General features: G+C 42.8%; 1 protein-coding gene across 1 annotated transcript in view; it reads left to right on the top strand.

Annotated features, from left to right (window-relative positions):
- Window positions 1–12,236, top strand: part of MCF2L2 (MCF.2 cell line derived transforming sequence-like 2) — a 232,463-nt gene that overhangs the window by 32,355 nt on the left and 187,872 nt on the right. Inside the window, exon 2 of the mRNA XM_041002575.1 lies at window positions 4,697–4,780. Within this exon, the coding sequence (XP_040858509.1) occupies window positions 4,697–4,780 (84 nt within the window). The remainder of the gene's footprint in view (window positions 1–4,696; window positions 4,781–12,236) is intronic.

Genomic DNA, 12,236 nt, shown 5'->3' with positions numbered 1-12,236 from the left:
GGGCTGCCAAATTTGGTTTGGTATTCCACTCTACCCTCAGCCATACATCTTTTACCTACTTAGTTATTAGTTTCTTGTTTTGTAAACTCTCAAGCATAATTGAGTCATTTGATGATGGTGTAGCAGAAATTTCAGAGCAATAAGAGAGACTGGGGTCTCACTGTCCTTTATCCCTGATCAACTGTGATACTCAGCAAGTGCTTGCATGGGACCAACTGTTTCTTGGTCTCTGATGTAAGGGAGGACAGCCCTGCCTCACAAGCCATGTTGCCTTCTCCAACTAAAAAGTGAATGACACATTGGTGTCACTTGCTGCCCATGGCTGGGTTCTGATGGGACACGCTGAGTGATTGTCACATCACCCAGGGATGCTGAGGGTAGCTTTTGATGTCTTCTGCATTTCTGGAATATAAGAGAGTCCCACTTCTGTGCAGATGTCCTTCATACCCTGTTCAACCCATCACAAGTTTAAAAGACTAAAGTGAAAAAAAGATTCACTGAATGTGCTTGCTCTACAGAACATGCAGCATAATGTGTGGGTGGATTTCTCTTGTGGTTTCAGGACTGACAGGGAGCTCCTGTCCTGGCCCACATCATGAGAGAGGACTGCACTGTTTACCGGCAGCCCAGGAATAGCTAACAATCCGAAGTACAATTTCTACTGAATGTTTATTATTTTAACAGCATCAAGAAGTTGGACCATCTTTAGTGAAAGCATTTTTCAGTAGGGGATCATTCAATGAATATAAAAGAGACAAATATTTTTTGTAGAGGGTTGCCCCAAGACTCTGGAAAAGCCACAAAGTTAGAGCCCCCACCAAGAATGCAAATCACTTACCTGGGGAAACCTATTGGGTCATGGGAAAACTCATCCTAACTGCAAAGATACTGCGGTTATAGTATGCTCTTTTATTCAAGTCCGTGTAGCAGCACCAGTCAGTTTTTAGCTGTCTTTGCTGCATGCTGCTCTCTTAAAGCATATTGAATAAATCTAACTCTGCTCTCTCTGCCTTGTTACTGTAGCATTTGACTTACTACTCACCACACTAGTCTCAATCTGTTACTTAACATGGCATTTTCCACTAGTGTATCTGTGACATTGCCCAACACAAAAATTAGGTTAAAGTGGAACTATCACTTCCCTTTGCGTGTAAGTTATGAACAGACAACTTTCCCCCTCATCCACACACACCAAATATAGACAAGAGGAAGCAGGAAGACTCCACAGAGGGTGATCAGGCCAGGGCAGATGTGGAATAGGCACCAGGGCCTTGGTGACTTATGGGAGATGCTTGGCTGTTCCTGGGAGAAGGGGAAGGAGGCCTGGTGCCCATGTCTTGGCTGACTGGTTAAAAGGTGGGGAGGATGTACCCTTCTGTGTCTGAAAATCCCTCTCTCCACAGATGGATGCTGCATTAGGTCCACAGAGCTTCTGTGTCATTTCCCTTATGCCTCGATATGGGATCAGGCAGCAGGACTGGCTTTCTGTCTCTTGGTTAGCAGTGTGCCCTGGCTGGGGCAGAACTAAGCATGCCCCTTTCATAACAGGGCCATGAGTATGGGCATCCCTACAAGCTGGGAGTACTTACAGACACCTCTCCAGTCCAAGTCAGATGTGTATTCTGAGAACTCCTATGATTCTGACATAGATGGCTCAGTTAGGGATTATGCGTGTTATGTTATTGTTGCTTTCTTTCTTTCTTTTTTTTTTTTTTGCTGAGGAGACCTCCAGAATAAGCTGTGTCCCTCCTGGACTGGGTGCAGTAAAGCCTGGGCACCAGCACATTTCTATTCTTAGGAAAAAAACAACTGGTGAATGTTAGTGCTGTTCATGTGGCAGAAGCATGAGGCTGGGGAGAAAGGATCCTGCCTGAATGCTTAGGCAGGCTTCAGATTCCTAAGGTGAAAGACACTCACCAGCAGATGGCAGGAACCTCCACTGATCAAGGTCAGGGATGTGGGATCTGCAGAGCTTAGGGCACAGGTCTGGAGATCCCATATCCCTTACAGGTCAGGTGGTCCAGGGCCCACACTTGCTGCTGTTGTATAACCACAGGCAAGTTCCCAGTCTTTCTGGGATTCCATTATCAACCTATGGGGAATAAAATGAGATGGGGAAGGTAGGAAATGACTGGCTTAGCTCATTTCCGTTGTTCCTTTCAGAGTTTGTAGTTTTAGGTGTTAAATTTAAAGCCTTAGATCTCACCTCACCTCAAATATTAAGGTATAAGAACGATATATTGTATCTTAGGATTTTTGCTTTTTTGGGGGTTTACTGTCTCTTCACTATGTTCCTGGAGATTTGACAAATAATAACCTTCCCTTTTGATAATGCCACTTCCTAAACCATGGGAAAATTGTAGTCTGAAAATTTCTGTAGTTATGTTAAACACCTTGTTGGCCAAAATTATCCATGTTATCCATGTGTATTTTACATTTTATTATACAAACGGATTATACAAAGAACCCCTATGGGGCCATCAGGTAGTTTCTATGATGATCCACAGTTCATCAGATTGTTTTCATTTGATAACCCCTCCCCACTTTAGGCAGGGAGAGTGCTGTAGTATTTTTAGATGAATCAGATTTCTCATCATTTTATTGATAATTTGCTTTGTATTTTTCTTTGAGAAGGCTACCCATTTTGTAAAATGTAACTACAGCACCTTTTTAACACACACTCAATAGCAAGGTAAGGGCCCGGCGGCGTGGCCTAGCGACTGAAGTCCTTGCCTTGAACCTGCTGGGATCCGGTTCTAATCCCGGCAGCTCCACTTCCCATCCAGCTCCCTGCTTGTGGCCTGGGAAAGCAGTGGAGGACGGCCCAAAGCTTTGGGACTCTGCACCCACGTGGGAGACCAGAAAGAGGTTCCTGGTTCCCGGCTTCGGATCGGCATAGCACTGGCCGTTGTGCTCACTTGGGAAGTGAATCATCAGACGGAAGATCTTCCTCTCTGTCTCTCCTCCTCTCTGTATATCTGACTTTGTAATAAAAATAAATAAATCTTTAAAAAAAATAGCAAGGTAAGAATTCTTTGGATTTTTAGTGATTTCTGGTGGAAGGAGTGTTGGGATACAGGAATCTTCCTCCTTACACCTTCCTCCAGAAATGTGGTAGAAGGCATGGAGGAGGATCTTCCCTGCTGAAGCTGGTGCTGGACCCACCCCTTAAGGACCTTGAGAAAGCAAATATGGTAAAGGACTGTCCATTCAGAGCAATAGATCAAAGTAGTGTCTACCGCACACTGCTTGTGTACATATTCTTACTCATCATCATCTCCTGTAACCTTCACACCAAAGCCAAGAACTCCCCAGATATCACTTCAGACTGATCAGCATTAGAACATCATGTCTTTTTTAAAATAAAGATTTTATTTATTTGCTTAAAAGGCAGAATTACGAGAGAGGGAGTGCTTCTATTTCCTGGTCACTGTCCGAGTAGTTGCAGTGACTGGGATTGGGCCAGGATGAAACCAGGAGCAAGGAACTCTGTCCGTGTCTCCCACCTGGGTGGTAGGGGCCCTAGTATCTGGACCATCTTCTGCTATTTTCCAAGGAGAAATAACAGGGAGCTGGGTCGGAAGTAGAGCAGCAGGGACTTGAACTGGGATGTGAGCACTTCAGTCATCCATTTGATTTGTTGCACCACAATGCCAGCCCCAGAATAGCATGATATTACCATCACTCCATACAGAATCCATGCGATTCAGTGTAAGGTTGTTTTGCCCATGTGGAAATCAAACCCAGCCACTCCAATGTGGGGCACAAGCCAAGTACTAATTCTAATGAAAAGAATTCTTATTTTTGTTGTTGTTAATTCTTAAAAAAATTTTTGGAATGATTTTTTTTTTTTTTTTGCAAGGCAGAAAGCAACATAGAAAGAGACATATGAAAGAAGGGAGGGAGAAAGGAACGAAGTGAGACAGAGAGGGAAATCAAAGCCAAAGAACATCACCAACTCCAGATGGACTGTGTGATGCCTCCTGAGGAGAGCTATGGTGACTTATGATGCATTTGAAACATTCTTCTGCAGCTTCACGGAAGGAGAGTGGAATGGTGGTTGACCAAGGCTGGGAAGGGCAGGCGGGGATAGCAAAAATCTGGTCAGGAGTCTAGGGCTGCAGGGAAAAGGGTAACAATTTCTCATGTTCCACAGCCTGGTGTGGAAACTCTGGTTGATGACATTTAACAATCTATTTCCAGTGTTCTCAATATCAGGAAAAGAAAAAAATATTTGCTGATACAATTACTAATTGACCTGAGTTAGTTATTGTACATTGTATCCACATACTGAAATGTTACACTGTGTTTTGTAAATATGAACAGTTATTATACATCAATTACAAAAATGTTCTTTGCAAAATTACAGCAGTAGGTAGACACCTGCCATAGTTGTGAGACCTTACAGCAGTTTGTTGGGAGTTGATGTGAAGTTTATACTTCAGGACCACTTCCTCACACTGTCCCTCTGTAAACCTTGGGAGGGGCTCTAGAATGCAGTTCCTGCTCATGTGTGTCAGCTTCAAGCCACATAAACTCCAGATGCGGCTGTGCATGTCAGACTCTGCATGCCCGTAATGACCATATCCTAACAAGCCCAAGATTTCCCAGTAGTGGAATCTTTCTTCTTTGTTTGCAATTTCTCTTGGCAGCATGCGTGCAAGGATTTAACCAGATTTCTGTTTTCTTTGTGCAGATGAAATTATGCAGCAGGAGGTCAGGCCGTTGGTGGCAGTGGATATAATAGAACAACTTCACAGACAGTTCGCCATTCTTTCGGGTAAGCTGCACATCCATTTGTGGGCATGGGGATTCCTGCTGGGAGGGCTGGGGTGGGGAGGTGTGCCCTGAGCCTGGGTGAACAAGGGACAGTGCTGCTGTCTCTCTGGGTTTCCCAAGCAGCCATATCTTGCAGCTTCCCAGGACCAAGTGGGCTGACAGCTGTCCTGCTGGAGGAGGGTAGGTTTGCAGATGCTCTTCCATCTGCTTGAGTGCAATCTGACTTTTCCCAGGGGATTATTTTTCCTTGGTTGCAAAGCACAGGGCTGAGAAGATTTTTGAGAATGGAAAGATGATGAACTGCTGTCATCAGCTGCCACTGTGACATTCTTTCAGTATCCTTGTTGGATAGTCTTCCAGGATCTAGTTGAATTGTGTCTTTGTTTTAAAGCTCATGAGTGTGGGTGAAGTTGTTTCTATTCTTAGATCTTTTAGAGATATATATTTTTTCATCAAACATTTGATTGTAGGTGCAGCTGATATTGATAAAAGGCTAGAGATGTTTTCAAACTTAGTCACAAACCCTGAAAAGTTGTCTTCTTGGAAGCATGCCATATTGAGAGCAGATGTCTCCAGTACAATTCATAGAGGACTAGGGAGAGTTGTGGTGGTGATATTGGGAGGTATGGAGGCATCTTTGAGAGGAGAAGCCTAGGGTACAGGCCATTTGTGCCGTCAAAAGGAGTGAAGGTGGGTCTGCTGGGATTCCTTGCTTGGTAGCTCAGCCAACAACAAGTTGTTATAAAAGCTGTGACTGGCTACACTTGGTCTCCCTGGCTTTTATGTTGAGGTGTGACCTCCTCCTCCCACGCTCAGTTCCCTCACCTTTCATGGGGTCCTCATAAGAACCTATGTGCTGCTGTTTGGACTTTCAGGTTCCAAACTGAGAGTTACATAAGCCTAATTTTTTCTTTCTAAATTGCCTCAGGTATTTTACTATATTAATGAAAAGCTAAGACTGGTGGCAAGTTATTGTTTCTTTAGCTTTTACCCCTGCTCTAAAATAAGAGATAAAGTCAGCTGAGTTATATCACAAAGAGAATATGCAGCTAGTATGAATTTCACTCTATAAGTTCACTCCTCCTGCTACTATTTGAGGGAAATGCAATCTATACACAGATGTTCCTTCTCATCCCAGAATTACACTCTAGGTTGGCAAATTGTATACAATCCAGAACGTTCTCTGAATTCTCGTTCATATTTGTCAGTGCTGATATAGTCACTGGAAGCTCTGGGAGTGTGTTTTGCTTATTTCTGGGTGTACTGCTGGTGCTCAACATAAGGCTAGAAGAGGGCTGTTACAAAGAAACCATGGCACATGACTATGGGAGAATAGGCCTCTAGGGCTTGCTTAGGTTTTAAGCTCCATAATATGGGGTCTGGAGGTAGATTTCTTGGTTGATGGGGGTCAGGACGTGGTTCAAGGGTCAGGAGCTCAGTGACATTAAACCTGGAACTTTTATGATCCTCTTGGTATTTCCTTCTTGTTTGTTGAATCTTGTTCTTGAGGTGACTGACAGCTCCAGAAATTGAATCTGTATCCAAAGCAGAAAGAAGGAAAAGGAGGAATGCTGCCTGCTTCTGTTCCAGTTGCCAGGAGAACAAAATTTTCTGATTCTTTCTTTCTTTTTTTTTAATGGGAAAGAAACTCATCATTTATTTGTTCATGCAATTAACTGACAATTAACAGATAACTTGCAGTATGCCAGAGTCTGCAATGATAACTGAGACTCAGCCTCTCAAGGAACTTAACCTGGTGATTAATAACAAATTGAAGCAGGGCCAGCCTTGTGCTGCCACCACCGCCATTGACTTCCCATATGAACACTAGTTCAAATCCTGACTACTCCACTTTTGTTCCAGCTCCCTGATACTGTAGCTTGGAAAGCAGCAGAGGATGGCCCAAGTCCTTGGGCCCCTGTACCCACATGGATACCTGGAAGAAGCTTCTGGCTCTTGGCTTCGGAACAGGCATAGCTCTGGCCATTGTGGTCATTGGGGAGTGAACCAGTGGATGGAAGATATGTCTCTCTTTTTTTACTCCTTCTGACTTTAGAGTAAATAGATTTGAAAAAGAAAAAAAACCATTTTATTCTTGTAAAAAGAAGCAGCATGCAAAACAAGTCCAACAGATAATTTCAGGTGTAGCCAGGGAGTGGAGTCTGGGCAGGAATGGAAAGCAGGGTGTTTTCTGCCTAAAAGTGTGAAGCCAGCCTTTCCCAAAGCTTTGTCTTCCTTCTTACTTTCCACTGTGTCCAATTTGGCTTCTTTCGGAAAATCGCTAGAGTTGTAATTTTTCTTACCAATTACTAAACTGTAAAGTTAAACATCCAAGGACTTGATCATATCTTTGGCCTTTTGTAGTAACTAGATTGGAAAAAAGTTCAACCCAACCCAACAAGATTAAGGGTCATCTGTGCCCCTCTTTGTGTCTCCTCACTGACCTCTTGTCCACCACCCAGATTCACTAGACACACTGTTGTGCCAAGAATGAAAGATTTCCCAAAATGCAGGACATTCAGTACTAAAGCCAGGACTGTCCCTGACAAGCTAGAATGAGTTGATCACCCTGAGACGCAATAGAAGTATTCAGCTTTAAGAGATCCAGGTTAATCTAGGTTAAAATCTTCTTCTTCTTCTTTTAAAGACTTATTTATTTTTGTTGGAAAGGCAGATTGACAAAGAAAAGGAGATACTGAGAGATAGATCTTCTGTCCACTGATTCACTCCCCAAGTGTTCACAACTGCAGAAGCTGAACCAATTCAAAGCCAGGAGCTAGGAGTGTCTTCTGGAGCTCCCATGTAGGTGCAGGTCCCAAGGCCTCAGGCCATCCTCCTCTGCCTTCCCAGGCCACAGGAGTTGGATAGGAAGTGGATTAAGGAGGACACGAACTGGCATCCATAAGGAATTCTGCAGTTTGCAAGGTGAGGATTTAGCCACTGAGCCATAGTGCAGGACACTAGGTTAAATTCTTGACTAGCAAAATCCCTTAAATTGATTGGTTGCTTTGTAACATCAGAAGTTAATGGTGTCCCTGATTTCTTCTTATGTCTCATACCAGAACTGTGAGGAGGCAAGCGTTTAATTTTCTGTGATGGTAGAAGGTGGGGTCAGCTTGATTGCTGCTTGTCAGTAGCCAATTTTTCTCCTTGGAGAGGCTTGGGAATGAGAGCTTTGGTCACATTGTGGCTCTTATTGCTGTTATTCTCTTTGTGGCCTTCTTATCTCCATCCAGAAAGCAGATCGGGTAAGAGACCATGGAAAGAACATGATGCTTCTTAGCTTCCTGGCTTAGAGGTAGCATTCAGCACATTTCATTTACTGGCACCTGGCTTAGTCAGGGGGAGATGCGTATCAGTAAAGGAAGCTGGAGTTAGTTTAGGAATGGCCAGGAAGAAGAGAAAACATAGGGGAGCAATCACCTGTAACCTATCCAGTGTGCTTTAAAAATATTAAAAAATGCAAATGAGAAACTGAAAATGATGACAGTAAAATGGGATATATTTCAATGTGTGTTTTGTAGCTACACTAGAAGTAGTAATGAACTAGTGTGCCCTGTATTTGGAATCAGGCAATAACTCTGAAAGATGCAAAGTACTGAGATGTGTTGTTAGTGATGAGATATCCTGAGTGCCCTTACTCTAGTGATTTTATAAAATGGTTATCGGTTGTTGGTGAAGTTCTGAAAAAAAAGAAAATATTCTTTCTATTAATTTTAATTTGCATAGTAGTTGCATTCCTGAAAAATTAGTATACATTAAATTTATTTACAGATTATGACTCTGTGAAAACATATGTAGAGTCCAGGTTCAACGCATGGTAAATGAACTTTCCACTTACCCTAGCCTTTGGAAAGCCATTTGGAAGTCACAGACTGTGGGACAGTTATCTTTTTGTTTTTATGTAGAACAGGTAATTTACATCTCGGGCGCTGCCATTTCCAAAGCCCTTTCCAGAGAATAGTTGTAAGAGTAGTTCTTGAGAGGTGGAGGGGAAGTGGAAACTGGCAGTAAATAGAAAGAGCTATGGCTCTCTTTCCCATTTGTGTTTGCACTGCCTTCTTGTAGGATCCCCCAGAATTTCAACTTCTGCTCTGTGACTGAAGCCTCCCACCAGCCAACATCTGCATGCTTGTGGCAATCACCCTATGCACTCCATGGACTTAATAGTGTTTTCTACAGCAGAGCTAGTTATTGTCCATGTGACTGGAAGGTACAGATAGTATTGAGAGTGAAGTTTATTTTTAAAAGATTTTATTAATTAATTAATTAATTAATTAATTAATTAGAAAGTCAAATTTACAGAGCGAAGGAGAGTCAGAGGGAATGATCTTTCGTCCCTTGGTTCACTCCTCAAGTGGCCACAATGGACAGAGCTGAGCCATTCCAAAGCTAGGAATTAGGAGCCTCCCCTGGGTCTCCCATATGGGTGCAGGGTCCCAAGGCGTTGGGGTGTCCTCAACTGCCATCCCAGGCCACAAGCAGGGAGCTGCAAGGAAAGTGGAGCAGCCATGACACAAAGCGGCACCCGTATGGGATCCCGGGCACGTGCAAGGTGAGGACCTCAGCCACTAGGTCACTGGGCACAGTTCATTTTATTTAACACACCTTTTTACTTAGTAGCAAATACTTTAGGAGTCTGTCTTCCTCTCAAATTAAGACTTTGGCACCTTTCTTTCTCCTGCATTACCATGTGTACTCACAAGGTGGCAATAGACACCTGCTGTGGGTTGTTAATGATTGTATGTGGGTCTAGCAGTTTCCTTGAGGCTTAAGCCTCTTGGGATTCATATTCAATAGCAGATGAGCTCTGGCAGTTAGCTTTAGGGCCTTTTCTGTATTCAATGTTGATAATAACCACGAGAGAGGAAAATCTCACTTTTTCCATTCAGATGGGAATAGCTTTACTTTAGTTAACTATTAAACGTAAAACCAAATGACATAATCATATCCTAATGAAAACTTTTGGTGTTTGGTTCTTTGAACTGTTCCAGCCATTCCCTCACCAAATGTGGGTTACACATCAATGACATGGTAGCTGCATATACATAGAGCCTTACTGGAGGGAACAAATACCCTTCACATTTTTCTGAAACTTCCTATAGAGGCGAAACCGAAAAGAGGAAGCACATTTGGGGGAAAGTTGGTAACGCCCTATTCACCAGTCACCACCGTGAGGAAGCTAATTATATCCCTGTCAAAACTTGACAATCATCGAATTTGCAAGTATCTTTTTGGGTAACCTAAAATAAGCACACAGGATTAACAAAGAGGCACTTCCTGGAGGAGGATGCCTCCCCATTTAAATAGTCATGTGGATTCTTCCCACGGCAGCTGGTCTCTGAGCGCTCAAAATCCAGATTAACAACCCACAGGAGATGCCTGTAGAAAATCCACCATGTTATCTTACTCTTTATACTCATGTTAACTTGTGAGCACATTCTGTTTCTTAGAACTAATTCACGGGGAAAAGCTGGATTAGAAACAGAAGAATGTGGGAGACAGCAGGCTAATCATGGGCATGCAGCACTGGCATCTCATGTGGGCATTGATTTGAATCCTGGTTGCTCTACTTCCTGTCGAGCTCCCTGTTAATGGCCGCGAAAAGCAGTGCAGGATGGCTCAAGGCCTTGGGCCTGTGCCCTTGTGGGAGACCCAGATGAAGCTGCTGGCTGCTGATCAGCCCATCACTGGCTGTTAGAGCATTTGGGGAATGAACCAGTGGATAGAACATATTTCTCTCTACCAGTCTTTCTATAACTCTTTCAAGGAAAACAAACCTTAAAAAGAGAGAGAGAAGAGAAGATTCTTAGGAGGTTTGGCGTTAGCATAGAGAGTGTGCTGGTGCTGTCACCAGGTAGGCTGACTGCTTGGGTCCTTGTGGTGGGCTAGAGCCCTCTCCCCTTGCCATGGGTGCTATACTGCCTGCCTTGTTTCTCTTGAGTCTTCCTTTGCTGTGGCTTCTTCATTGAATGCCAGATCCTCATTAAACCACACCGGACAGATAGATTTTTCTTAGACAGGTAAACACATGCAACTGTTTGTAGCTGGCTGTCCTGGGGAGCCATTGTTAAACACTTGAAGTGGCCTCCATGTTAGGACTTAGTCTGTGAGGTGTGGGCAACACTTCCTGTCTCATTGACTGGTGCAGAGCTTCCCGAATACTCGGGGTTCTCAGTGCCGTTCTCGTTAATGACTGACTGAGATAGGATGGCACTGAGAACAGCGAGGATGTAAGTGGATCTGGCACTTGAACCCAGTGCTTTTTCTGTTATGGGATGGTGGCATCCCAAGTATCCTTCTTACTGCTGTGCCAGACCCCACCTCTCAGTTATTATTTCACGGTACCCCTGGATGAGGCCTAAAGCAACAACTGAGAATTAAAACAACTTAAGCATATAAATATGCATATATCTCATCAACTCAGCAGCTGTTTGAAAAAAATGACACACATAAGCTAAACTTTGTTTAAAATTTTTATTCTTAAGTAACTGCAATTGTTACAAGCCTTGGAATCAGACTAGACATCATTCTCGTTTCTTTCTTCACATTAATTTTCATGTTGTATTTGTTGTCTGTCACAGCATTCACCAAAAGCACAGCTTTAAAAGACCCAGTGCCCTATAGAAGAATGATTGAATGTTGAAGTTGTGACACACCTCAGGTCGATAGTATGCATGGTGTTTGACAGATGTCTTCCTCAAAAAGTTTAAGATGTCCCTCATGCTCCTCTGAGTTCCTGGTGGCTTCCTGAGTACCTGCCACACCGTTAGGGAGCCCTGGGGCTAGATTTCAGTCATGTGGCTGCATGCAGCTACAGGGAACCTGGGAGAGAGAATCTATTTCATTTAATCTGGTGGCCCTGCTTGAATGGATTGGATATTGTTATTCTTACAGGGATGTTTTCTATTCCTATTCCTAAGTTCTTCAAGGGCAGATGATGATTACCTCTTGAAACAACATAAATTATATCAACAGGCGGTAATAAAGGATCAGCAGTCTGATAGGATACTTACTTAATCCTTATAAAATGTTTCAGTGTAGATGCAGATAATGTTCCTGTTACATAGGGAACTTCAGAAAGTTCATGGAAAAGTGGAATTAATTTTAATTTTTCATAAAAAATTTGAAAGATATGTAGTTTTTCTGTAATTCAGGTTTCCCATGAACTTTCAGGAAACCCCTCTTATAGGTGAATTTCAATTTTGTTTTGCATCAAAGCTAAACTTATCTTTTAATTTCATCGTCCACAGATTTTTTTTTTAATTATCCTCATGTGTATACACACATGAAAACCTACTTAGGTTCAATATCTTGTCCTAAATCATAAGCAGTTAAGAGCTTACACAAGAGTAGTATTTGAACCAAACTGTTGGATTTTAAAGCTAGTTCTCTCTCTTTTTTTAAGTTTTACTTTATTTTTATTGCAAAGTCAGATATACAGAGAGGAGAGACAG

Source organism: Ochotona curzoniae, unplaced genomic scaffold, assembly GCF_017591425.1.
Source record: "Ochotona curzoniae isolate NIBS_2020 unplaced genomic scaffold, NIBS_Ocur_1.0 scaffold_2587, whole genome shotgun sequence".
Classification (NCBI taxonomy): domain Eukaryota; kingdom Metazoa; phylum Chordata; class Mammalia; order Lagomorpha; family Ochotonidae; genus Ochotona; species Ochotona curzoniae.
Note: the sequence above shows the minus strand (reverse complement) of the source record. Positions and strands in the feature narration are given on the sequence as shown.